The following is a 24,416-nucleotide window of genomic DNA, read 5'->3' as shown; positions in this document are numbered from 1 at the left end:
TGAGGTACACAGGTGTGTACTAAAAGCTAGAGACTGAAGCTGAGTGTCTTCCTCTGTTGCTCCCCACTGTATCTCCACCGTCTTTACTGAGGCAGGCTCTCTCATTTTCCCTCCAAGCTCACAGGAGATTTGGCTAGTCGACCAGCAGCCTGTCCAAGGGATCCTCTGGGGCCATCTCCTGAGTGCTGGGGTTACAGGCAGGCTTCCATGCATGGCATTTGTTTGAGAGCTGAGACCTGAACTCCTGGGGCTTAGCCTTGTGCAGCAAGCTCCTTCCCTACTGAACTAATCTCCCTAACCCCAAGATACTTTTTAAAAACTCAAAATGAGGGCTGGAGAGATGGCTTAGTGGTTAAGGCACTTGCCTGCAAAGCCTAAGGACCCAGGTTCAACTCCCCAGGCTCCCTATAAGCCAGATGCAGAGGGTGAGGCGTGCGCATGGATGGCTCCTGCACACAAGGTGGCACATGTGGCTGGAGTTCATTTGTAGTGGCTAATGTCCTGGTGCCCCATTTCAATCTCTCTCTCTCATAAAAATAAATAAATACAACAAAATTTGGGGAAAAAACTCAAAATGGGCTTAATCTTTACAGAAGGCATTTTAGCTTAAAAGGTATAAAATCGAAGTGCTAATCTAATTCTTCTAAGGGAGAGATGCCTCTCTTTGGCTTCACCACACTGTTTATGAATCTCATCTGGGCATTCCTGAGTAGAACCAAACCTACTGCCCAGACCACATTGCTCTGCCCACAACATGGGCATACACGCTGAGCCACAGAACCAACTGTCGGTTGGAGAAAGAACAGAAGACAAAATGGAGCGAACAGGCAAAGTCAGCTCCACGTCTGCAACCCTACACAGCACCTCCGTTCACGCCCTCGGTGGGTCTTGAGCACAAGCTCACCAAGTCTGAATGGTTTGAGACGAAGCATTATCAGGACGCCAGAAGGGCTCCTCCCCTAGCTCACCTCAGGCTGGGAAACAGAATCCCAGGCAACAGACAGGTAAGAACTTATAATGTGATATGCCAAAGGTTACATAAGAACAAATAACGGAATCCCTTCCAGAGTCGGTACTAGTTCAGCCCCACAGAATTTATATATCAAATTTACATTTATAAATTTATATAATCAACTTATATGTATAAATATTTATATGGGGCTGGAGAGATGGCTTAGCGGTTAAGCGCTCACCTGTGAAGCCTAAGGACCCCGGTTCAAGGCTCGGTTCCCCAGGACCCACGTTAGCCAGATGCACAAGGGGGCGCACGCGTCTGGAGTTCGTTTGCAGAGGCTGGAAGCCCCGGCGCGCCCATTCTCTCTCTCTCTCTCTCTCTCTCTCTCTCTCTGTCTTTCTCTCTGTCTCTGTCGCTCTCAAATAAACAAATAAATAAATAAAAATATTAAAAATAAATAACTAAATATTTATATGATAAATATACAAGGTCTATGCAAGACGTGCGTCATTCTCCTTCTAAGGCTCCGAGAGGCAAAAGCGAAGGGGGAATTAGACATACGGTCATGTGTTGTGGTTTGATGCTGGAATGTCCCCGCAGACTCATGTTTTGAGCACATGGACCCCACGTTTTGGTCCCCTAGGAGGTCAGGCCTGGCTGGCTGAGGGACATCACTGGGGTGGGCCTTGGGAGGTGCTTGTACCTGCCTCTAACTCGCGTTCCTGGCACCACAACAGAGCAGCGCTGCCCCCCTTCCTTGCCTGTGGACTGCGTATCCTCTGACTCCCAAACCTAACCACCCTTCCCTCCATCAGGTTGTCTCTATCAGGTGCTCTGCTCTCAGCGATGCAAAAAGTAACTGGCACAGCCTGCTTGCAAGGAGACACCGTGGCCAGGCATGGTGGTGCCCGCAACCCCAACGCCAGGAGGTGGAGGCAGAAGGATCACAAGGTCAAGGCCGGCTCGGACCACATGAGAGCCTGGCTCAAAAATATTACTTTTTTAAACAAAGGTATGGCTCAGTCAATGTAAAAACAAAAATATGGAAAAGATAAAGACACAAAACACTGAAAAGCAGGGGTCCCAGCAGAATAATGGACTAGCTAAAAGCAAGATCTAAGCCAGATTGCCGTGGGTCAAGTTTTGCTCTCCTTCCTCCTTGGAGGGCTGGCTTAGCTGTGTCTGTGCTAATATTTCCTCACCTGTAAACAGAAAGTAATATACCTGCTTCAGTAAGCCACAAAAGGGACTTATAAGCACCTTCCCCACGGAGCCATTTCCCCAACCTCCCAAATACTAAAAAGGGGCTTAATCTTTATAGAAGGGACATACAACAATTTCTGGCACCATCTGTTTGAAATGTTTGTTGTCCCTGCTGCCGCCACCACCACCACTACCACTACTAATTTGGGGGCTCCAATATCAAAAGAGACCTCCCAAAGCACCATGGTGCTGAGAAGAAGTGACAGAGGAGCGCTCAGCACTGCAGTATCTCTATCACACCTTCCAAGGCTCAGGGTCCATTGTGGAAGAGGTGGCAGAAAGAATATAAGAGCCAAAGGAAGGGTAGGACTCCTTACAACATGTTCCTCCAGACGCAAAATGGCCTGGATATCCGTGACCTCACAGTGGCTGACACTACCTACACAAGACCATCATACTAGGAGGAAAAGATCTTGACATCAAAATAAAAGCGATGTGCTTGAGAGATGGCTTAGCGGTTAAGCGCTTGCCTGTGAAGCCTAAGGACCCCGGTTCGAGGCTCGGTTCCCCAGATGCCCAAGGGGGTGCACGCATCTGGAGTTCGTTTGCAGAGGCTGGAAGCCCTGGCGCGCCCATTCTCTCTCTCTCCCTCTATCTGTCTTTCTCTCTGTGTCTGTCGCTCTCAAATAAATAAATAAATAATTTAAAAAAATAAAATAAAATAAAAAATAAAAGAGAGACTGATTGAGATGGGGAGGGGATATGATGGAGAGCAGAGTTTCAAAGGGGAAAGTGGGGGCAGGGAGGGAATTACCATGGGATATTGTTTATAATTATGGAAGTTGTCAATAAAATATTTTTTAAAAGGACTTCCCAAAAGAACATTTATACCGTTAGGTCAGAAAGGGGCAGGATTAACTCAGATGAAGATGAAGGTAGAAAATACGGCAGTGGCCCGATTACAAAAGGGTTTTATGCATCATGCTATGAAGTTTGACTGCTTGGAGAAAAACCACGGTTTCCACGCACGAGACAACAATGCTAGGAAAACAGCATTAGACACAGGAAGACAAATGAAGTAATTTTTTAAATGTATATATATGTGCTGTCTGATGGGGCCTTTCCTTTAGTCCTGAACCAAAATGTCTTCATTGCCTGTATACATACAGACCCCAACGTCGTTAGTACTACTAATGCATATCTCTTAAAGCCCCTCCCTGTGGTCTTGTCAAGCCGCAAGAGGCTCCCTTAGCTCGAATCGCTCTGCGCCTCTCCCCGGAAACAGCACTGAGGGCCCATTTGCATTTTGGAATGTCACGATGGTGCCCGTGCAGTTCACCTGCAGGCCACGGGGCTAGGGCCTGAAGGGAAGAGCTACTCCATGAACTAGAAGAACTCCTTTGACTGCTAGCCCAACAGCACTTTATGTCCCTTTGCTGCCTTCCTGGGACCTACTCATGGTACATGACACATTAAGAGCCGTGAACGTCTCAATGAGCCCACAGGCATAGTACTTGCTATATGCTCAAACTTAAGGGACTGTAAGAGATGCGCGACGTCATCCCACAACCTGATGATCCTTCCTCTAAGTCAGTAGGAATCTCTCTCTGGGTATCACCAACCTTGTGAAAGCTCTCATTTGCCACATACCCCACAACACAGAGCGCAGGACTAAGGCAGGCATCACGCAACTCCCAGGATAGTACCGGCAACAAGTCAGAGCAGGTAACTCCCTCCCTCCCACACTTTCCTCTTTGCAACTCCGCTCTCCATCACACCCCCTCCCCCTCTCAGTCAGTCTCACTTTTATTTGGATGTCAAGATCTTTTCCTCCTAGTATGATGGCCAAGGCACCTGGGTTACCCTCCAGAGCTAAATGGTAAAACCCGATTGCTGAACGTACCACAGGCCACACACACAGGACATCAAGAGGTCGCACTGGAACCTAGAAGCCTTCACAGTGCTGGACAAGTGCTATGCAGGCTGTGAGGGAGAGGGGGGAGACTGTGGCTACCAACCTCATGAACAAGCAGAGGACCCTACAAGCTATGAGATCAACCAGGCAGACAAGATGTACGGAACAAAACCTAAGCCGCATGAACGTTCCTCTTTATTTTTAAATAAAAACTTTTGGAGTTGGGGCTCACGTTTAAAAATTTTTTTCAAACATCCATTAAGGTCTAAAAAAGTTTCCACTACAGCCTTCACTGTGTGTCACCTCGGGGGTTCTTTTTTTTCTACCGTCGCTTTTTCTCTTGCTGCTTCGCCACCTCTGTGTTCACGAGGCAATGAGAACTTTTCAGCTTCACAGCAACGTTAAACGGCCGTTATCATCTGTGTAGTGTGTCAATGGCCACTGGCCAAAACTTCCTTACACAGCAAGACTATATTGGAGTAAGTCCTTCTCCCCAGAGATAATCACTATTAATGATTTATGTCCCCTCACAGATATTTTCTATTTAAACATACAAAACATGTATACTTACTTTTTTCAACTTATATTTATTTTGAAGAAGACACTATGTATTGTCACTTGCTTTTTTAACATAATAGACATTTTATATCAGTAAGTTACTTATAAGATACTTTAGAGAGCTGGAGAGATAGCTTAGCAGTTAAGGCATTTGCCTGTGAAGCCTAAAGACCCAGGTTCGATTTCCCAGTACCCACGTAAGGCACAAGGTGGCACATGCTTCTGCAGTTTGTTTGCAGTGGCTGGAGGCCCTGGCACACTTATATTCTGTTCTCCCACCACCACCACCAAATAAATAAAATTAAATTTAAAAAAAATTAAAGATATCTTAGAGTGAAAATTCTATAGAAATCTATAAACAGACCTGTGTTGAATGCACCACCTACAGAATTCATTCCTCATTCCATCGGGAATATTGATCTTGACTGTCAGTATCTTCAAATTCTCTCCACGGTTAATTGCCAGGATCTGAGCACAAACACAAAGGCTGACTGATCATCCATAGAATGTACAGGTTACAGGTGATAAACTTAACCAATCAACATCTATGAAACAAATCATGAGCCTATCTAGTCAAAAGGTCTATCAGTGGTCTAGTTTTCAATTTTTCAAAAGGATATTTAAAATAATCATTAGTTTACACTTTTTAAGTAACCTATTATCTCCTTCATAAAATGACACTAAGCTTTTAAAAAATAAAAAATAGTTATAATGGCAATCTATCACATTTACAAAGAGATGTTGTATCTCTCTCAAAAAAAAAAAAGACCAGTCTTTGGACTTGCCTCAAAAAAAAAAAAAAAAAAAAAGAAAGAGAAATGAACAGGCTTGTGACATTTCTAAAGTCTACCATTTAAAGAATTAATGCATTATAAAGTTTTCCAAAAACACAAGAGAAAAGAAAACCCCTCAAATCTCTATGAGGCCTACAGTAAGTACCCTGACACAAAACCAGACTAGATTTCACAAGAAAACGATACACTGATCTCCCTTAGGAATATAAATATAAAAATTTCAGCAGAATAATAGCAAACCAAATCCAGAAACACACACACACAAAAGGGTTACACATCAGGGATAGAGTAAAATTTCTCCCAGGAGTGCCTAGTTGGCTTAAAAACCCAAACTCGAGCTGGAGAGATGGCTTAGTGGGTAAGCGCTTGCCTGTGAAGCCAAAGGACCCCAGTTCAAGGCTGGATTCCCCAGGACCCACATTAGCCAGATGCACAAGGTGATGCATGCATATGGAGTTTGTTTGCAGTGGCTAGAAGCCCTGGTGCACCCATTCTCTCTCTCTCTCTCTCTATCTGCCTCTTTCTTTCTCTCTCTCTCTCTATCTGCCTCTTTCTTTCTCTCTCTCTCTCTCTCTCATTCACTCTCAAATAAATAAATAAAAATGAACAAAAAAAGTTTTTTTTAAAACCCAAACTCAATGTAATATACTTAACCATCAATTGCATGTGTTTCCATCAGATGTTCATCTCAATAGATTAGGAAACACTGGGCAGAATCCAACAGCCCTTCACAATGAAAATCACTCAGGGGAGAATAAAAGGCTGGTACAAATTCAAGGGGTGGAAAGACCTCACTGGGGACTCATATGAAGAAAGGAAACAAGAAGCAGCCAGGAGAATTAACTTGTAGCCGACAGGTGTAACAGCTGTCCACAGGGTACGCGGCGGCTCCAGGGAACCTGCCTTCCCCACGGACTCACATCATTTTCAGCCACTTCTGTCCTCCAAGATGCTACATGCTGGGCCTTTTGCATGGAGGCTAAAAGCAGAGTCCAGCATTACTGGCCCGGGGAAGCTCCCTCTGTGACCTGGCAGCATGCCTGCAGCCCAAATTATCACCTAAAAAAAAGTTCTTAAAGCGGGATTGATTTTTTTTTTTTCAAGGTCTCACTCTAGCTCAGGCTGACCTGGAATTCACTATGGAGTCTCAGGGTGGCCTCGAACTCACGGCGATCCTCCTACCTCTGCCTCCCGAGGGCTGGGATTAAAGGCATGCGCCACCACGCCCGGCTCTAAAACAGGACTGCTTTTTAAACTGACATTCCCCTAATAACCTTTTCCTCAGGCTTGAGAACTGTCATAGTCACAAGTCTATGTCAATCAAAAACTTCAATTCAGTTACTAACTCAGATTGCGGCATATGCTAAACATTCTAAAAGCACAAAGACACACACACAAGAAATGACATTAGTCATTTCTGCAAAAGAATTTTAGTAAACCATGGACCCACACATGCTAGGCAACAACTCTAGAGCTGCACCGTGAGCCCTAGTTACTGGTGGTATTAAATATTATTTATTTACCCTGTATTTGTGTTATCATAACTAGACCAGTAAAAGTTCGCTGTTACCTATGTATTTCCAAATTATTGAAGTATGTACTTGGCCTTACATGAGAAATACAGTGCGCGCCATAGCACAACACGTAACACTGGATATAATCACACGCTGCTTCAAATCTTCAGTGTCACTGGCTGTACCACCTCTATACTCCAAAACCACACACATCATATGGTCTCAAGAAATATTTGTGAGACGACTGAAGATTCTTCTTGGCACGGGATAACAAAAAACACTGCATGTCTCTGGCAATCATTTCTTTAATTACACTTTCAATGATGACAATACTTTTAAGATAAAATTAATATCATATAAAAGATAAGGAATTCTAGTACTTCTCGTGATCTCTTTATTGCAATGCAATGCAGATAGGAAGAAAAATAAATTTTAAAATGCTCTATGAAGTTATCCAGATTTGCAAGCTCCTGATTCCAAGTCTCTTCACTCATCCAGAAAAACCATAAAATCAATAAAAACAGTAATAGGACATCTTTAGGATAAGAGACAGGGAAACAAATAGATTGGCACCAGTTTGCTCAAAAGCAACATTTAAAGTTCTGGATGCTGGGTGCACAACAACGTCACTATCCTAAACAGATACTGTACTACATGTTTACAATGGCCGATTGCATATTTTATATTATGTATATTTTATATGATAATTTTTTAAATAATAAAGACATGGAGATTTTCCATCCAAACAAAAATGGTGGGAGTCTGTCACCAGTAGACCTTCTGTGCATGAAATATTAAAGGCAGTCATTAAGGCTGGAAGGGAAAAACATTAGACCAGAACTCAAAGCCATGCAAATAAGAAACACAGGTTAAAGTAACTACATATATAAATACAAAAGCCAGTAAGGGGCTGGAGAGATGGCTTAGCGGTTCAGGCACTTGCATGCAAAACCAAAGGATCTAGGTTCGGCCGGGCATGGTGGCACACGCCTTTAATCCCAGCACTTGGGAGGCTGAGGTAGGTGGATCGCCATGAGTTCGAGGCCACCCTGAGACTATATAGTGAGTTCCAGGTCAGCCTGGACTAGAGCGAGACCCTACCTTGAAAAACAAAAACAAAAAAAAAAAAAAAAAAGGGATCTAGGTTCGATTACCCAGTACTCACATAAGACAGATGTGCAAGGTGGCACATGTGTCTGGAGTTCATTTGCAAAGGCTGGAGGCCCTGGTGTGCCCGTTCTCTCTATCTGCCTCTCTGTCTCTTTCTCTCTCCAATAAATAAATTTTTAAAAAACTTTTTTAAGCCACTAAGATTGTAGTTTTGGTTTGTAATTCTTTCTGTGCCACAGTATTTAAAACCACATTTATAAAGTACAAATAGACTGACTACAGTTGGTGGGGGGGAAGAAATTAGAAGGCTAAGACACAACCACCGTGATTTGTACAACTCAACGAGAACTCACACAGTTGATTCTAAATCGGCCATTCTGCCTCCCTGCTTTGTATTTCACTGGGAAGAGATCTAAGTGAGTTCAAACCCAAGCAGGTCAGGAAGAATGATGCTCAAGCCATTATCCTGTTTTCTCTGCTAAAACTGCTCCGTGGTGCTTCCTAACTTCTCTGGGCCTTCAGCAACCCGTTGTAAAGTTAGAATAGGACGATATCTCTCTCTCTCTCTCTCTCTCTCTCTCTCTCTCCCTCTCTCCCTCTCTCCCTCTCTCTCTTTCTCAAACACACACACACACACACACACACACACACACACACACACACACAGGAAGAAGAAGAAAGAATGAAAAGAGTTGAAGGTTTTCACAGCAAGGCATCAAACACGCCCCGAGCCCTGTCACTGTAAGGTGTAGGTCGGCGCACCGCCGCGTCCTTATTTACCTGGTGATGCTGGATGTCTCTTATGTTGCATGAAAAGTTCTGGTAAAGCTGAAACTTACCAACGTCTTTCTCATTTACTTTTTTTGAGGACACTTTTGCCAGAGATGACTGGATACAAATGTATCTACGTTGGCATCTGCTCACATATACAAATATTATTCAAAGAAACAAAAGCAAAAAAAAAAAAACAACAGTTATTTATATGAACTTTACAGCTATAGGAAAATAAGGATAGCAAATGAGATTTGCTTGGGGATGCCCAAGTATAAAAATGATATGATGACCCTACTAAAGTACTCTGCCCATCATGGTAGCATGTATCCTGAAGATGTGTTTATATAGCAACCACTCACTCCTTCCCACCAAATGTCTAAATGAGTTCAGACACCCTCCACCAGTTACACAAAAAAACCAAAGCAATCCACAGGAAGGAGACCAATGACATGGTCATTCTTCCTGAACCACTGAATTAGGTAACCACATTCGACTAGATGTAAAAAGAGGGGGAGAGCAAAGTAATATGGACAGTGTCCAATAACAACTTAATTAAACCAAATTTCAGCAACATAATTAGCTATGAAAACACTTGTCAGCCCAAGTCATTCTCCTACTTCGCCTCTCACAACTGTCAGGGCCACTGACAATACAGTATTAACAAAAACGCTGAGATAAAAATAAAAAACTAAAAAAAAAAAAGATTTAAAAGTAAAAAAATAGGGTTAGGCGTGGTGGCGCACACCTTTAATCCCAGCACTCGGGAGGCAGAGGTAGGAGGATCGCCATGAGTTTGAGGCCACCCTGAGACTCCATAGTGAACTCCAGGTCAGCCTGGGATACAGCAAGACCCCATCTAACAAAAAAAAAAAGTAAACAAAGAACTCTGCTATTAAAAAAACAAAAAAACTTTCAGGACATGTTTGCACTGGGCAGCAGTGTTAGCCCTAACCATGACGCGTCCACAAGGCAGAAAACTACGATAAGTACTCACAAGTCCCGGATGAAGTCAAGCGTGTCTTTGTCTTTAGCAATCATGTCTGCTAAAATATGCTGTACTCCCATTTCGATGTCCTGGAGCTCAGCCAGCCCTTGACGAAGAGGGAGAGCAAAAACCGAAAGTATTAAGACTGGTTTTAGGGTCTACAAACAAGTCACACTAATGAAATTGGGTTAAAATGAAACACTGAACTCAACAAGCTTAGGACAGAAAGGTGTCAGAGCAGCAACCCATTTTCATATGCAACAAAAACAACCCCATAAGCAATAATGCAGGTCCATTTCATAATATACTATCTAGTGATAGAAAGGTAGCTTTGCAGCCTGCACTGGTTTAGCCCTGGTTCTACTGGGACCTTAGATAGGTTACTTGACTTCTCTACCTCAGTTTTCTATAAAAATGGAAATAATACTACCTCCATTATGAGGTAGTTACAAAAATCAAATGTTATGAGAAATATATATGATATGGGTTATATCCCAAGATACATAATTAAATGGATTTTAAAATTCTCCTTTTCAAGCAATTTCATTGTTATTACAATTCTGGATATAAGGCACTGATATTGCCTATAATGCATTTGAATTTCTCAAATCAAAACAAAAGCTATTGTGCAGACAATTAAAATGTCTACCAACAACACATTCAGTTCTCTCCAAGCATGTTTGACTTACACATTTCTAACATGAGTCTTATACCTCATGACCCTGGTGACATGAAGTTGAACACTGACAAGAGACCATTTGTACTGCTTTCTTCCATTTCTCTTGTCATTGGTTTACTTGCATTAAAGCTTTTATTGCCTGACATTCAAGCTTGAATTATACAAGCACTGAGTATTTGCTGTGAGCATAGGTTTAATGAGCAACAGCACAAAAACCTAAGAGAAGACGTCAGCACACTTATTATGGCATAATTAGTAAAAAGTCCTTTGGGTTGGTGGGTGTTTTGGTTATTTTTTCATATATTCTCTTATTTATTTATTTATTTATTTATTTATTTATTTATTGAGTGAAGGTCTCACTCCAGCCCATGCAGACCTGGAATTCAATCTGGAGCTCAGGCTGGCCTGGAGCTCAGATGATCCATTGATCTCAGCCTCCTGAGTGCTGGGGTTAAAGGTGTGTGCCACCACGCCCAGCTGGTAGTGTTATGTAGCAACTGGGAAATAACTACATTTCATTTAAAGTAGAAATTCTAGTTGCATTCTAAAAGAGTTTCTCTATGAGAAAATTTTCAGTAACAAATTCCTTTTATGACGCGGGAACTTCTGTACAGAAAGAACAAGACAGGGAAAGGACATCGGCAGCTATCCCCGAGATCAACCTTCACCTCAAAAGAGGATTTCCTGGGCACGAACTCCTGGGACCTAATGCACCTCAGCCTATCATTATACAAGGTTAATGAAAACACCAGGGTGATGTGTCAGTAGTAAAACTGGCTACAGTGAAAACTATTACTAGAAACAGAACAGAAAAAAAAGAAAATACAAGCTTTCCTATAACAAATGACCTTTGAAAAGCCCCATCATATGAGAAAAATACATTTTGAGAATCTTATACAAATCAATGAACCTATGTAATTAAAATTATGCTAAAACTTTAAAGCAATGCTAGGTAAAGCACAGTTTGTGGACCCAAAACTAGGCTTGTTAAAAATAGAGATTTCTAGGGCTGGAGAAATGGCTTAGCGGTTAAGGTGCTTGCCTGCAAAGCCAAAAGTTCCAGGTTTGATTCCCCAGGAACCATGTAAGCCAGATGCACAAGATGACATCTGAGTCTGGAGTTTGTTTGCAATGGCTGGACGCCCTGGCACACCCATTCTCATTCTCTCTCTATCTCCCCCACCCCCGCCTCTTTCTCTCTCAAATAAATAAATAAAATTACTAAAAATACTCTTGGGCTGGAGGGATGACTTAGCAGTTAAGGCGTTTGCCTGCAAAGCCAAAGGACCCAGGTTCGATTCCCCAGGACCCACGTTAGACAGATGCACAAAGGGGTGCATGTGTCTGGAGTTCGTTTGCACTGAATGGAGACCCTGGCGCACCCATTCTCTCTCTCTCCACCTCTTTCTCTGTCAAATAAATAAAAATAAAAAATATTTTTAAAAATACACTTATAAAAACCTACCCAAGAGGAACTCAGTATGTATAAGAGCGAAGGCGATCACTATTCAAGGAGGGTTATGAGTAGCCAAAGAAATCAACCACAAGGAGAACACAGACAACAGGCTGTCCATGCAGCTAACATTGCCCAGACTCTAATAGTCTATTATTAAAATGTTAGATGCTGCAACCATTGGAATTATATAAACATTAAAAAGTTGGGCTGGAGAGATGGCTTAGCAGTTAAGGCATCAGCCTGTGAAGGCTGGGGACCCAGGATCCATTCTCCAGGTCCCACATTAGCCAGATGCACAAGGGGGCGCACATGTCTGGAGTACATTTACAGTGGCTGGAGGCCCTGGCATGCCCATTCTCTCTCCCCTTCTCTCTCTCTGTCCCTCTGTATCTAATAAATAAATTAATTAAATGATTAAAAAAAATTTTAAGTAAACCAGCTGAGGTGGTGGTACATGCCTTGAATCCCAGCACTCAGGAGGCTGAGATAGGAGGATTGTTGTGAGTTCAAGGCCAGACTGAGACTACATAGGTGAATTCCAGGTCAGCATGGGCTACAGCAAGACTCTACCTTGACAAAAGAAAAATAAACCAATATGAATTTCACTCATTTCAATCCATCCTGAAATTCAGATATCCTAGTTTGCCTGTCTCTTACATTACGATCCTTTCTCAAATATATTAAGATGTGTCTGTGAAGAGAGAATATGTATTTTACAGTCACACATACTCAAAATGTTTAAACCACAAATTCACATTAGCTAGACTCTTTTTTAAAAGTTCACATTTTCTGGATTATTTAAAACAGAAGCAGACTGAGTGTGGTGGTGCACGCCTTTAATCCCACCTCTCGGGAGGCAGAGGTAGGAGGATCGCCGAGAGTTCAGGGCCACCCTGAGACTCCATAGTGAATTCCAGGTCAGCCTGGGCTAGAGTGAGACCCTACCTTGAAAAACAAAAACAAACAAAAGAACACAGGGAGGCAGGTTATGATATGCTATGATTCTCTATAGGTAAGCCTGTTATAGGGATTTTGTTATCAGAGACTGCCCCCTATTGACATGTATGTTTGTCTGTCTAAAGAATCAACAGAAAGCTAAAAGAAACTAGAACTGACACAGAGAATGAAGTAAAGGTCAACGTTGTGGTTAATTTGCAGTTAGGGAGGTTGAGTAAATATGGAGATCTAACAGCAGGAGGATTATAGTTCATTATAGGGTATTTCTGAGAATGTACCTTGTAGGTGCTCTTACCACAGAAAAAGGTAAAACTATAAGAGATGATGGGCATTAATTTGTGTATCTTATACAATATTACTTGACTATCCACACATATATAAATATTTCAAAATATGCTGTACCCCTTAAACATACAATTATTAAAAGGATAAAGTTGGACTGGAGAGATGGTTTAACGGTTAAGTGCTTGCCTGTGAAGCCTGAGGACCCCGGTTCGAGGCTCGATTCCCCAGGACCCACATTAGCCAGATGTAAAAGGGTGCGCATGTGTCTGGAGTATGTCTGCAGTGGCTGAAGGCCCTGGCGCACCCATTCTCTTTCTATCTGCCTCTTTCTCTGTCTGTCACTCTCAAATAAATAAAAATAAACAAAAATAATTTTTTTAAAAAAGTATAGAGTTGGTTGGGTTTTTGTTGTTGTTTTGTTTTGTTTTTAAAAGGCTGTATTTCCAGCACTTGGGAGAAGAAAGCATGAAGTCAAATTTAAGTGAGACTGGCCTATTCAAATAACAAGACTGTGTTCAAACGCACCCCCCAAAATACTCAACATGGGAATGACCCTTAAACATCAATCTTTCACTCAATTCTAAGGGCGATCCTGAAAGAAAAAGTTACTCTTCTCTAAGGTTCACTCTAATTATAATGCCAAAAACTTTTAATATGACTCAATTGTCATTTCCCTCAAGTTTTCTTAGAAGTATCTTTCCCTTCCTCCCAGCCTCTCATTCTGTTTTACACACAAAAGCCAAAATACACTGCAAATAGATTTGAGATGAAGTCTCCTTATATTTTTAGAAGCAGAAGGCTTCAGTTTATACTTTGAACTTGTCGGAAGTATTGAAATTCATTTTTAAAGGGGAGATAGCAGTTTTATGGTTTGAAAACTGGAGAGAATAAAAGCTTTGGAAAACAAGATGGGAGATTCTTTATAACTTGACATGTGAAGGGCTTTATTTAAAAAGTGAGAAGTAGGGGGCTGGAGAGATGGCTTAGTGGTTAAAGAAAAATATTTAAAAATATATTGAAGGGCTGGAGAGATGGCTTAGCGATTAAGCGCTTGCCTGTGAAGCCTAAGGACCCCAGTTCAAGGCTTGATTCCCCAGGACCCATGTTAGCCAGATGCACATGGAGGCGCACATTGTCTGGAGTTCATTTGCAGTGGATGAAAGCCCTGGTGTGCCCATTCTCTCTCTCTATCTGCCTGTTCCTTTCTCTGTCGCTCTAAATAAATAAATAAAAATCAACAAGAAAATTAAAAAAAAAATTGAAAGCATGAGGAAAGCCAAAGAGCTAAGGAAGAGATCTGTCAGGACATATTTTATTAGAATCATTTGTTCTTTACATGCCATGAATAGACTTTTATGCAGTCATTATTTAGTGAAACTATCTGTGTGTGTCTGTGTATGTGTGAATGCATGTTCATGTGTGTGTATATGTGTGAGCAAGTGCACATGTGTGAAGCTACACGCGTATGTACATGTTTCAAGAGGCCAGAGGTTGACATCGGGTGTCTTCCTGTATCACTTTTCCATCATTTTATTTTATTTATTTTATTTTATGATTTTGAGGCAGGGTGTCTCACTGAACCCAGAACTCACCAATCCAACTAAACAAGCCAGCCAGTAAGCCCCAGGATTCTGTGTCTGGCTCCCCACCGCTGGGGATCACACACAGTGCCACCACGCTTGACTTTTAGGTGGGTGATGGCGACCAGAACCATACCCACTGAGCCAGGGCGCAGCTCTTCAGGAAACCGCTTCTGCGCCAGTGTCTGCACAAGGAACGGGAAGGGTGGGGAGGGGCCGGTACCTGTCACGTCGGGCTTGATGTAGGACAGCAGGTTGAGTCGCCCCGGGTTCTCAAGCAGCGTCCAGGCCGCTCCTTCTAATCCTAACTGCTTAGCTCGCTGGGCTTTGGTGCCCTTGTTCCCCGTTTTATATGGCGCAGACTGGGGGAGGGAGGTGACACAAAGGAGAAAACAAACCACAGGATTCTGCTGTCAAAAGCAAGGACCAATAGCAGAGTGCAAAGCGAGAGGGCGCGCTGAAACGCTCATGACATCCGCTTGCCACCCTTGCCTTCTTCCTTCAGAGATGAATTTACACCAGCTACGCTAAGGGCGTATGCGCATGCGTCCTTCATACTACGGGCTTAATTAGTTCCAGGTAAGGTTTCACTCATTGTAAAAAAAAAAAAGCTCACTGCTTGAACTGCAATTTCCCCTTGAGAAAAGCAAGCTATTTACGGTTATCTACAACCAATGCTTGTACTTCTTCATCTATATCCAACCCTCAACCGGCCCTCGTCTGGATTCTTTTCCAATGCGCGCAGCTGAAGCTGCATCACAGAGACCCCTGATGCTTCTCTAATTACAAAATGACTCTCCTCTCTGCACCCTGCCAACCCCCCAAGCTACAGTTAACCACTGGTCGTGCCTCCTTCTAAACCCCCTTCCCCTGTTCCATGTGCCATCGCTTCCAGATTTGCCTTGGGCTTCTCGGACTCCTTCCTCGCACGTGCTTCAAGAGCTGCCATTCCTGAGATTAATCCCAACCTGCTCACCCACAAATCCTTCTTCACATGAGCTCTCCCCGTCCCCCAGTTCCCAGGACAATCCTCCCCTAGTACCCACAGGAGCTGATTTGACGAGTGTCCCTCACACCACCATGAACACCATCTCTCTTACGGAAAATGGCATAATGTCTACATACGACCTGGGTACTTCTTCCTGTGTGCTTTCAACTATCTCTAGATGGCTTATTACACCTAAGACAACGTCAAGGAGACGCTATGTATAGTTTTTATATGGTATTATTTAGGGAAGAGTAACCAAAAAAAAAGTCTGTATGTGTTTAATAGGGACAGGCTTTTTTTCTCCAAATATTTTCCACCCATTTTTGATTGAGCTCACACAGATACAAAACCCACAAAATAAATGGAGGGCTAATTGTACCCATTACAAGCTGAATATAGTCATGCTTAGGTTGGTAGTTCAGCCAGTCCATTGGGTTTCACACTAGTATAATCTTCTCTCCTTCCCCGCTGGAAGGGAATTCCTTAAGGGCAAAGAATGGGTATTAGGCAGCTTTCTACACTCAAGTGCCTAGCACTGAAAACACTAACATCTCAGTAACGTTTTCTTATCATAAAGCATCCAGGTGTAAGTTAGAAGACAAGCAGGTTTCCTTACTACGTGCTCCAGCTCTTCAAATGTTTTACAGTTCAGCAAGGCTTTCAGCAAGCACTCGGACATCTTCTCTTCCTTCTTAATTTTCTGGATAGTGCTATGAACCTTCTTGGCAACAGCCCTGAAAAGACATACTTTTGTAATGTAAGACTTATTATGTCAAAATGTTCTTTTTGACGCTATCTCACATTGACAGAAAAGTTGTAAGTATTCTCAGTCTCACATTACCCCCACACACTCTAGTATGCATTTAACAATAAATAAGCAATAAAAATCACAATAAAACCTTCAGTATAAAATAAATACTTATATGTTACTATCATCTAATACTCAGACCTGAGGCCTTTTTCAGGTTTCACCGGCTTTGTGAAGAACATTCTTTGAGTAGATTTGTTTTAGAATATGTGGTAGTAGCCGTCACACGTCTATTCTCTTTCAAGCAGAAACTGTTTTAGGCTCTCCTTGATTTTGAAGGCCTTAATACTTTTACATGCTCCTGTCTGGCCACTTCTTTTGTAAAGTGCCTTAAGGTTTGGATTTATTTGGGATTTTCTTACAATTCATTTCAGGTGATGCCTCCTTGTAGGAACACCACAGAAGCCAGGAAGTGTTCTCTTCACCACACAAAGTGATTTTTATCTGACCCATTACCAAAGTGCTTTCCTCATTCAAACTCAGGTGAGTACTTTTGCCCAGAGGTACTGAGATGGCCCCATTCCTCATTAAGCTTTCAATTTATTCACTGACTGATTTGTGTCACTGTAGTCTGTGGCTTCTTATTTGACAGTCATAACACGTTGTTATCACTTAAGTTATTGGTCAACTTGCCACTGAGTTAACCAGCAGCAAACCCGTCAAGCTAGCTGCTGTTTCCTTTTGACGTGCCCCTCTCATTCTAGGGCCACCTTCTCATTCTCCAGCTCACCTCCAGGCTCAGCCTGCACTTTCCATGCTCGAGCCCAGGAATCAGAAGAGTGGCACAGGCACCAAGGTGTGGGTGCCAGGAATGCTCGTTGCTACTGGAGCATGACAGCCCAGGGTGGGCACACCTAGCATCCATAATTGGTTTCTAAATGCTATTTTGCACTAAAAGGGGCCAGGATTCTACAGAGAAAAGCTGACGCCAGGAAGCACTGTACAAGGACCAATATAAGAACAGGAGCAACAGGAAGGGTCATTTTAGTAGATTCCTCACTTTTCTTTATTTTTTTATTTTCATTTTTATTTTTTAGTCAGTTGAGCAGGACAGGGGGAGAAAGAGAGAGAAAGAGAGAGAGAATGGATGCTTCAGGGCCTTTAGCCACTGCAAATTAAGTCCAGATACATGCACTACTTTGTGCATCTGCCTTTACGTGGGTACTGGGGAATCGAACCTGGGTCCTTTGGTTTTGCTAGCCCGTGTCTTAACCACCAAGCTATCTCTCCAGCCCCAAGACTCCTCACTTGTCAATAGTGTCCACTGTGAATATCTAATTCTGTTGCATCTATCATGCTCTCCATCCTATTTCATTACCTCATCCTATTTACAAGACCTGCCTCTTAAGGGTACTGATAAAATGACTGCCAAAAGTTACTGATAACATGAATTATTATGAAAAAAATGATTTATGGAGGGGCTTGAGAGATGGCTTAGCAGTTAAGGCCCTTGTCTTCAAAGCCTAAGAACTCATGTTCAAATCTCCAGGTGCCACATAGCCAGCTAGTGACGCAAGCATGCAATGTTGCACATGTGCCACAAGGGGGCGCAAGCATCTGGGGTTCATCGGCAATGGCTGAAGGCCCTGGCGCACCCATTCTCTCTCTCTCAAAATAAAAAATAAAAATAAACCGATTTATGGAGGATGGAGAGATGGGTTAGAAAGGCACCTGCCTGTGAAGCCTAAGGACCCATCTTCTACTCTCCAGATGCCACATTAGCCGGACACACAAAGGTGAGGCAAGCACAAGGTCACACATGCCCACTAGGTGGCGCAAGCGTCTGGCATTCCAGTGCAGTGGCTGAGGCCCTGGCTCTCTGTCTCATTCTCACACACACACCCAAAAAACTAAAAATCTGGTTTATGGAAAAGAAAATGAAACATATTTAATTTTTAAAAACCTAAAAGCAGAAAATTACTATTTAAAGGGAAGACTATACAGTCCATGGACTACCATGTGTTATGATTTTTTAGTTCTGGTAACCCAAAACTGTTCTTCAGGGCTAAGAGGTAGCAGGTCATTTTGACCAAAGGCCAATTTCCAGTTGACCTGCACATAAAGAAGACAAGAGGCAACTAAAGAAAAAAGAAATTTAAGAAACTCTTTACTATCCAAATTACACTAGTTAATTCACTTTGTAACAGCATATTGGCTACTGAGAAATATACTTTACCTTCAATCTGATACATAGAGTTAAAACAATGTTCTATGAAACAATATTTACCTGTACTACATAAGCTGTATTCCTATATTTCTTATTATGTTGCCTCTGCAATAACAGATTCATGAGCCACTTGGTGCATCTTGCTTTACATGGGTACTGGGGAATCGAAGCCAGGCTGTCAGGCACTGCAAGCAAGAGCCTCTAACCATTGAGCTTTCTCCCCAGCCCCTAAGTTTTGTATGCTCTATTTCATAGTTTACTAAGTTGGGTTCATTTCTTGACTAACAGAATGAAAAAAGTGTTTTGGTTTAGAAAATGCCGAGCTTCAGAAAAAGTAGAGACCACCAGGAATGGTGTCTCACACCTGCAACCTAAGCACTCAGGCTAAGGAAGGAGAATCACACTGAGCTTGAGGCCAACCTGGACTAGAGGGTGAGACATTGCCTCGGGGGGGGGGGGGGGCAGAAAAACAAAGACAGGACTGGAGATATGGCTTAATGGTTAAGGCACTTGCCTGCAAAGCCTAAGGACCTCGGTTGGATTCCCCAGGACCCACGTTAGCCAGATGCACAAGGGGGCGCACGCATCTGGAGTTCGTTTGCAGTGGCTGGAGACCCTGGTGTGCCCGTTCTCTCCCCTCCCCTTTCTCTGTCAAATAAGTAAATAATAAAAATAAATTACGTTTTAAAAAGACAGAAAGAGACACACAGAGAAAGAGGAAGTAAAGGCCATGTTTCAATACCAAAAAGAAACAGTCTTGGTGTACCATTGTTTTCTCTCTCTCTCACACAGAAGACTAGTCTGTTGCCTCAAAAAAAAAAAAAATAATAACAGATCAAAATACATTTCCTCCTAAGTTCTACAGCAACCTTCCCATTTTATGATGAGGTTATATCCCGGGAAGCCTATCAAAAATCGAAACTATGATATGAATCAAACATGAATTTAATATATCCACCCTAGCCAACGTCCTATCTTTGCCTAGCCTACCTTAAACGTCTTCAGGCCACTTTGCTTGCCTGGACAAATCATCGAATACAAAGCCCATTGCGTTATAAAGGAGGTGAGTAGGTTACGTAACTTACTGGATCCCGGTGCTCAAAAACCACCAGCGATGCCGGTGCTGACCAGCCTCGTGAGCGCTCGGCTGAGGGAGCAACAGAGGTCCCGCTGTAGCGCATGGCCAATCCGGGATGAAAACTGCACTCCAGGGGCTGGAGAGATGGCTTAGCTGTCACAGTGCTTGCCTGAAAAGCCTAAGGACTCATGATCAACTCTGCAGAGCCCTTGTAAGTGCAGACGCACAAGGTGATGCAAATGCGCTAAGTCGCCTGTGCACACAAGAGGGAGCACGTGTCCGCAGTTCAACTGCAATGGCTGGAGGCCCTGGCATGCCAATTCGCGTGTGCGTTCTCTCTCTCTCATTAAAGAATAAATAAATAAAATAAAATTCAGAACAGTAAAAGAATGGTTCTAGGCTTATGGTTCTGACTATCATAAACTCAAAACACTGTTGTCAAACTATGGCAGGTTAGAGACCATCTGTACTGCCAAAGAACTCTCCATCTGGGGCTCTCTGTAGGAAGAGGGCAGTTTTATACAAGCTGTTGAAGATTTAGACTAACATATATATTTGTTTTTAAGTTTCCTACTGGCAGTCCTAATTTTGTCATTATGCCCAACCATTTCTGTGAAAGAAAATGACAGCCAAACCCTGCAGGGCACTTTTACTACAACCTTTCTGTTGCGGCATGCCCAAGCTAGGCAGACACTTGCCAGCAGAGGGACCTCGTCCATCTCTAAGCAAATAAAACAGACCTGACTCTCTGGCAGAAGAGAATTATACTGAGATTAAAATAATTCTAGAAACAAGACCCTACCTTAGAAAAGCAAAAAATAAAATAAAATAAAATAAAAAATACATATATATATATATATATATAATTCTAGAAACAAAGCACTGGAAATGTCAAAACAGTCACTCACGTCTTCACTGGCTCTAGTATTGACTCAGGTAACCTCTGCCCCTTCCCGCTAAGCACACTTTACCACGTTCTTACCGTAGCTCCTCCAGTGCCTGTCTAATTTCTCTCAGGGAATCGGCATCAAGGTTATTAATGAGCTCCTTCCGATAGCGGACAATGAAGGGAATTGTGTTGTCATCATTAAAGAGACGAATGATATTTGCACAGACCCAAGGTTCAATATTAGTTCTCTCACATAAAACCTGCAAGTGAAGATATATCGCGATTTAAAACGCTAAAAAGTGTGAAGATCTATGCTATTCCTTACAGCTCCAAATAAAGCGTTAAGATACAGTCAAACACAGTGACTACAGTCACTGAGAAGCTACTGACTGGCGCTTTTTCAAACGGGCAGGAAAACTACGTGGATTCTCTGGATGGGTCATTCTGAGGATTCAGTGAAATTCAGTCAAAGCAACTATATCATTCAAAGCCGCAGTGCTCAAAGAACACTTCTCAATAATGCAAGGGATACATTTTCCATCTCTCAGAGTGGCAGCAAAAACAGACCACTTGGTAGTTCGCTGTGTTGGCATGAGTACTTCAACCCTGCTGGCGAGAAGGCAACAGTGGGTAACCTGTGGAAGACGAGCAATGTGAGAATACATGTCAAAGTTGCCAGCGTCTGAGCTCACTGAGCCAGCAGTTCCGCTCCCAGGAAAATATCCACTACCTATACACCTAAAATCCTAACACCTCTCTGGTAAACATATTACCTATAACGATGTGGTGGTTTTTATTTTTTAAAGAATTGTTTCTAGCATAGTGAAAGTCAGCAGCAATGTAAGTTTACAATGAAGACCCGTGAGCTAATTCTAAACATTTCATATAAAAGAATACTACACACTTAAGAATATATAGCTTGGGGGGCTGGAGAGATGGCTTAGCTGTTAAGCGCTTGCCTGTGAAGCCTAAGGACCCCGGTTCAAGGCTCGGTTCCCCAGGACCCATGTTAGCCAGATGCACAAGGGAGCACACACATCTGGAATTCATTGGCAGCAGCTGGAGGCTCTAGAGCACCCATTCTCTCTCTCTCTGCCTTTCTCTCTGTGTCTGTCACTCTCAGATAAATAAATAAAAATAAACAAAAAAAAAAAAACTTTTAAAGAAAGAATATATAGCTTGGGACTGGAGAGATGGCTTAGCAGTTAAGGCACTTGCCTGCAGAGCCCAAGGATCCAGGTTCAACTCAGAACCCACATAAGCCAGATGCACAAGGTGGCACATGCATCTGGAGATTGTTTGCAGTGGCTGGAGGCCCTGTCATGCCCACGCTCCTTCACTCTCTCTCTTTCAAATAAATAAACAAAAGAATATGTACCTCTATATGAACTAATATGGAATGAACTCATAAGAACAAGAAACAGAACTTGCTTGCTCCAAGGAAGGTAACTAAGGGTTAGGCTAGGAAGATCCATCTGTATCTTAACTGCGGGGTAGAAAGGAAGAAAGGCCATTTGGGGTTTTTTGTTTTGTTTTTGTTTTTGTTTCCAAGATAGGGTCTCACTCTAGCTCAGGCTAGACCTGGAACTAACTACGTAATCTCAGGGTGGCCTGGAACTCACAGCGATCCTTCTATCTCTACATCCTGAGTGCTGGGATTAAAGGTATGTGCCACCACATCCAGCTTAAGAAAAGCCATTTGTACCCAGCAAAGGTAATTAAGATTAGGACAAGAAGACCCATCAATGTCCATGGAAGATAACCAAGGGTTAGGGCAGGAAGGGCCCTCCAGTTATCCAGGAAGTTTTGTGTGAGGCACAGATACTACATAGTTCAAATAATTAATGAGTAAAAGCATAAATCTCAGAAAAAGGTCCATATAAGCGGAAAAGCTTAAATAGGTCATCCTGAAAGAGAAAAAGAATAAAATGCAATTTCATTAACTGTTCTCAAAACTGAAGCAACTTTTTTAAAAGTATGGAACGAAAGGAGAAAATTTTATTATTATTTTCAACCTTGATTCCCAAGACCTAGCAAAAACTTAAAAAAAAAAAAGCCATGATGGCTCAGACCTATATAATCCCAGCATTTGGGAGACTGATGTAGGAAAATCACCGTGAATTTGAAGCCAGGATGGACTACAGAGACTCTACCTCAAAAAAAAAAAAAAAAGAAGGAGGAATGGATAAGAAATAATGGATTAACAATAGATCTAAATTTATTTCAAAACTACAGATGAAATAAATGTCTGAACTCCCAAGAATATGGGGATACCTCTTTCTCTAGGACCTTAAATCTCAAGACCTAGACCTTACCAAGCACCTTAATCAATTAAGACCCAGTCTCAAGGCTGGGAGACGGCTTCATGGGCAAGAGCACTCGCCGCACAGGCACCAAGACCCAAGCAGACCCCAAGCACGTACACAGAAAGCCAGAAGAGGCCACACAGGCCTGTGTGCTGGTTTGAATCAGGGGTCTCCCATAAACTTAGGTGTTTGGAATGCTAGGTTCCCAGCTGATGGAGATTTGGGAATTAACGCCTCCTGGAGTGAGGGTATTGTTGGGGGCGGGCTTATGGGTGTTACAGCCAGTTTCCCCATGCCAGTGCCTGGCACACTCTCCTGTTGCTACTGTCCACCTTATGTTGGCCAGGGGGTGATGGCCACCTTCTGCTCATGCCATCGTTTTCCCCTGCCATCGTGGAGCTTCCCCTCAAGTGTCTATAAGACTAAACAAACCCTTTTCCCCTGACAAGCTGCTCTCGGTCGGGTGATTTCTACCAGCAAAGTGAACCTGACTGAGGAGTGGGGTCATTTGCTGGAGACACCAACTGCAGCTTTGGCCTTTTGGAGCTGATTTTCTAGAGGAACGTGGGAGTATTGGAAGCCTTGACCTAAGAGATGCCTTGCAGTGCTGTAAGTACAGCTTGATGGACTATTCTGGTCAGAGTTGAAAGACCTGAAATGCAGTAAGAACTATGGACTGTGAGGTTTGGCTTATGAGGGTGAGAAAGAGCTTTGCTTGGACTGGACTAGCAGTTTGTGTGAGAAGCTTGCTGTCATATCCGTGTCCTGAGAACTTCTGCAGGGTTGCAGTGCGTAGAAACAGACTTGTGTGAGCAGAGGGATATGGCATAGAAAGAAATCTTTGGGCCAACACTGCTGCCCGGTCAGCTACAATTCTATGAGAGATGACAACCATTGAGATTGGGCCAGCTGACCTGCACTGAGGCAACAGGAAGAATGTAGACTATTTTGAAGGGGCCTGAGTGCTCAAGGAGTGTCCTGTTCTTCAAAGTCTGCTTTATTCCCCCCTGATTAACAAATTGGCACCCTACCTGGTATTATGATGTATAAGAAATGAAGGAAAGAGAGGGTCACTGAATTCACAGCATGACCTTGTGTTTTGGAAATGGCCATGGGTGGTGTGAAGCAGGTTTGCTGGATGCCTGCATGGAGACCCCATGGAGCCATGATGGAATGTGGGTGGTAGTGGAGACCCAGTGGAGATGCCAGGACAACGAGATGGCTCCTAAGGAGAGCTGCCAGCCTTGGATGAAGTTTTCCAGGACTGTGAACAGCCTAGCTAGAGGGTTGGAAATGGAACACCAGAGACTTGTTGCTGGTTAGAAACATCGGACTTGGAGACTTGTTATTGGCTACAGTTGCTGGACTTGGAGCTATAGAGTTTGATGTCTGCCCTGGTTGTTTTAAATCTTGTA

At 42.9% G+C, this 24,416-nt stretch overlaps 1 protein-coding gene across 2 annotated transcripts in view; it reads right to left on the bottom strand.

Annotated features, from left to right (window-relative positions):
* Srbd1 (S1 RNA binding domain 1) overlaps positions 1-24,416 on the bottom strand; it is a 205,007-nt gene that overhangs the window by 160,027 nt on the left and 20,564 nt on the right. For both annotated transcript variants that reach the window (XM_045137694.1, XM_045137695.1), the window contains exons 5-10: positions 20,789-20,955; positions 16,370-16,487; positions 14,989-15,127; positions 9,818-9,914; positions 8,830-8,965; positions 4,996-5,099 (exon numbers count right to left, since the gene is read on the bottom strand). In XM_045137694.1, coding sequence (XP_044993629.1) covers positions 4,996-5,099; positions 8,830-8,965; positions 9,818-9,914; positions 14,989-15,127; positions 16,370-16,487; positions 20,789-20,955 — 761 coding nt within the window. The remainder of the gene's footprint in view (positions 1-4,995; positions 5,100-8,829; positions 8,966-9,817; positions 9,915-14,988; positions 15,128-16,369; positions 16,488-20,788; positions 20,956-24,416) is intronic.

This window comes from Jaculus jaculus, chromosome 18 (assembly GCF_020740685.1).
Source record: "Jaculus jaculus isolate mJacJac1 chromosome 18, mJacJac1.mat.Y.cur, whole genome shotgun sequence".
Taxonomy (NCBI): Eukaryota; Metazoa; Chordata; class Mammalia; order Rodentia; family Dipodidae; genus Jaculus; species Jaculus jaculus.
The sequence above is the reverse complement of the archived record's forward strand: the minus strand, read 5'-3'. Positions and strand labels throughout refer to the sequence as shown.